At 44.7% G+C, this 2,667-nt stretch overlaps 1 protein-coding gene across 1 annotated transcript in view; it reads right to left on the bottom strand.

Moving 5' to 3' along the window:
• Positions 1-2,667, bottom strand: part of CPT1A (carnitine palmitoyltransferase 1A) — a 79,524-nt gene continuing 76,857 nt past the window's right edge. The window contains exon 18 of the mRNA XM_004383636.2: positions 1-2,200. Within this exon, the coding sequence (XP_004383693.1) occupies positions 2,114-2,200 (87 nt within the window). The 3' untranslated portion in view covers positions 1-2,113. The remainder of the gene's footprint in view (positions 2,201-2,667) is intronic.

Here is a 2,667-nt window from a genome sequence, read left to right as displayed (position 1 = left end):
TGAGATTAATAATTTTATTAATGATAACCTACTCACACTGTGCATATCTAAGATTTACATCCTAAAGAACATATTGTATGTACAGGCAATGGGCAGTCCGAGATCACAAACGCAACCCACAGCTCTGTTAGGACTATGATTTGTTCCAAATTAAATTAAACACATAATAATCTTCCCTTCCCTGCTCAACATGTACAATAAAAACTCACTCTTCCTTCTTTTAAGGAATATAAAATTGCATTGATAACTGCACTGATTAACTACAATGACATTTGAAACATTTAAACCTGAGAGACAAGCCCAGATATATCTGACTGCTAACATGTGTACACTTGAATTCGTGTGCCAACTCTACGGTAATACAGATTGGTCAGTGGTTTAGTGCAGAGTGCATGGTGATGGTTAACGCCGGCCAACTGCGGCGTTGGATTGGAAGCTGTATTTGCCCTGGGGAGAGGGGCTTCCCCCCTGCAAACCTCCTTGATTATGCACCGTGAACGATCGGGGGGGTTTTGTTACGGTGGTTGGTATTGTTTTGTTTTCATTTCTTCTTGTTTTTAGGAGAGAAAAAAAATCTTTGGCCCGTTTAGGGGGGATTTTTACATTACAAAATATACACAAATAGAATACGTACATGCTCTTTAGCAAGCGCCTTCGTCCACTCTGATAGCTCAGCCCTCGTGTTTGTCAAACTGGAGGGCAGAACTCTTCAGGAGGCAAGCCCCACAAGAACAAAAGTGGTCAGAAAAATAAATACACAATTAAAAACATGGACGGGGCAAGCTTGTCACTGCGGCCAGAGGCAGTGGGAATTTCATTCCATGATACTTTATTTTTACATCAAATACTGAAGAAGACTCAGTGCATAATTGTGTTTTGGTCAATGTGACTCTCTCCGATGAAGGCACGCCTATTGAAAGGACAGACTGTGTGGAGACCTAGCACCCGTGACTCGCAGCAGTGCAATCTGTCACCAAGATGACGTGGCAGATGGTTCCCATGGCCCCCAGAGCGGTCTTCTCTCTCACCAGGTGGGATTCAGTAATCTTCCTGGCCACTTCTCAGGTTCTGCTCCTTTCTGGGTGGTAAATCTTGTGCTCTCCTCTGGTTGGGGGAAGCTAAAGTAATCCTGAGGCACACATTACATTTTTTTTCTTCGGTGAACTCCCTGGACACATAGTATTTGGCCATTTTGTCCCTTGCTCCCCAGCTCTGTCACACGCCACTTAGTTCTTTTGTTGCTTTGTTATGAAAGGAAGGCATTCCAATTAGGGGAATCCAGCACAGCTGCCCTCATAAGGGAAGGGGTCTTTGTATGGGTAGGGGGCAACCACAGGAAAAAGTGTATTTAGGGTTATCTGTCCTCAGTTAAACTGAGAAGGGAGTGATACACTGACAATTCCACAAATAAGTCCTTCAGTCTCCCTAGCATTTAGGGCCCTTCATGATTAAGGCACTGGGTTTTGAGGACATGCAAGGTCAGAAAAGCTACAGATGTGACCACTACTTGCTGAAAACAGAGAGGCAAACGCAAAGACTACCAGACTAGACAATGACAGAGCTACCCACAGTGACAACCACCTGTTTCCAAAAGCACAGCATGTTTAGTTAATGTGTTACATGAGTGCTAGCTGTGACTCTTAGCATCTCCGACTTGGACAACCCTTTTTCTTTTAACAAAACAAACGGTGACATTGCTCTGATAAACTTAAATACCCTTCAGTCCCAGGTATTTGGTCCCCACTGAGGAGACGTGCTGTTGCCATTTCCAATAAATGTGAAGTCACAACCCCACTAATTCCTCAATGAGTTCAGCAACATTCTGATTCCTTCATGAACCCAACCCAGTGCCAGGACTTTAGGAGGACTTTACCAGATGGTCACAGAGCGACCCGGAAGTGGATGAAGACACACCCGGAAGCAATAGGGTTATACTTCACATGGTGGAGGCTACTGTTCTAGAAAAACAAAAACACCAAACCCTTGCTGGAAAGAAAACTTGAGTTTTTTTTAAGAGCAATTTTTCACCCTGAACTACCCTCAGGGTTAATACCTATTTTTCATTTGGTTTTTAGGAAAAGAGATCACTCCCCTCCGGAGCGGCTCTGTGGAATTACTTTTTGGAGTTAGAACTGAACCCAAACAGACTGATGATGTCCATCATGGCTTGTTTCAGGTGCTTCCCAAAGCGATGAGAGTCCTTGAATTTAAAAAAGAGAAAAACAATCATGAAGGCGTGGAAGTGCCCACATCTCAAGCCTCTTCGATTTTAACCCAGTTTGAAGAATTCAAATTCCTTTTGGCCAATGCCCTACTCTTTGGCCCCATCACCAGCTTACACCGTCTGGAGGAACGTGCAGGGTGACAGGGACGGCAGTCTGTGTGTTTGTGGGGTGTGTTTTCAATCTGACGCTTCCCCTGATGCCACTGCATCATATACAGCACAGTCAGAAGTCACCAGTGAACCTGGTATTATTTGCCAGGCTGTGTACAATGTGGACAGGAGAAGACAGACAAGGATAAGTGTGCCATGTTCTGAGGAACACATTTGTTCCGCCCACAAAAGGACGCTGCAGATCTCTGATGTCACGTGTGCGTATTTCTCAGCGTGTGCAGATCCCCGTGCAGCCACGTGTGTGTATTTCTCAGCGTGTGCAGATCCCCGTG

This window comes from Trichechus manatus, unplaced genomic scaffold (assembly GCF_000243295.1).
Source record: "Trichechus manatus latirostris isolate Lorelei unplaced genomic scaffold, TriManLat1.0 scaffold00113, whole genome shotgun sequence".
NCBI lineage: Eukaryota > Metazoa > Chordata > Mammalia > Sirenia > Trichechidae > Trichechus > Trichechus manatus.
This window is presented reverse-complemented; position numbering and strand designations above follow the sequence as displayed.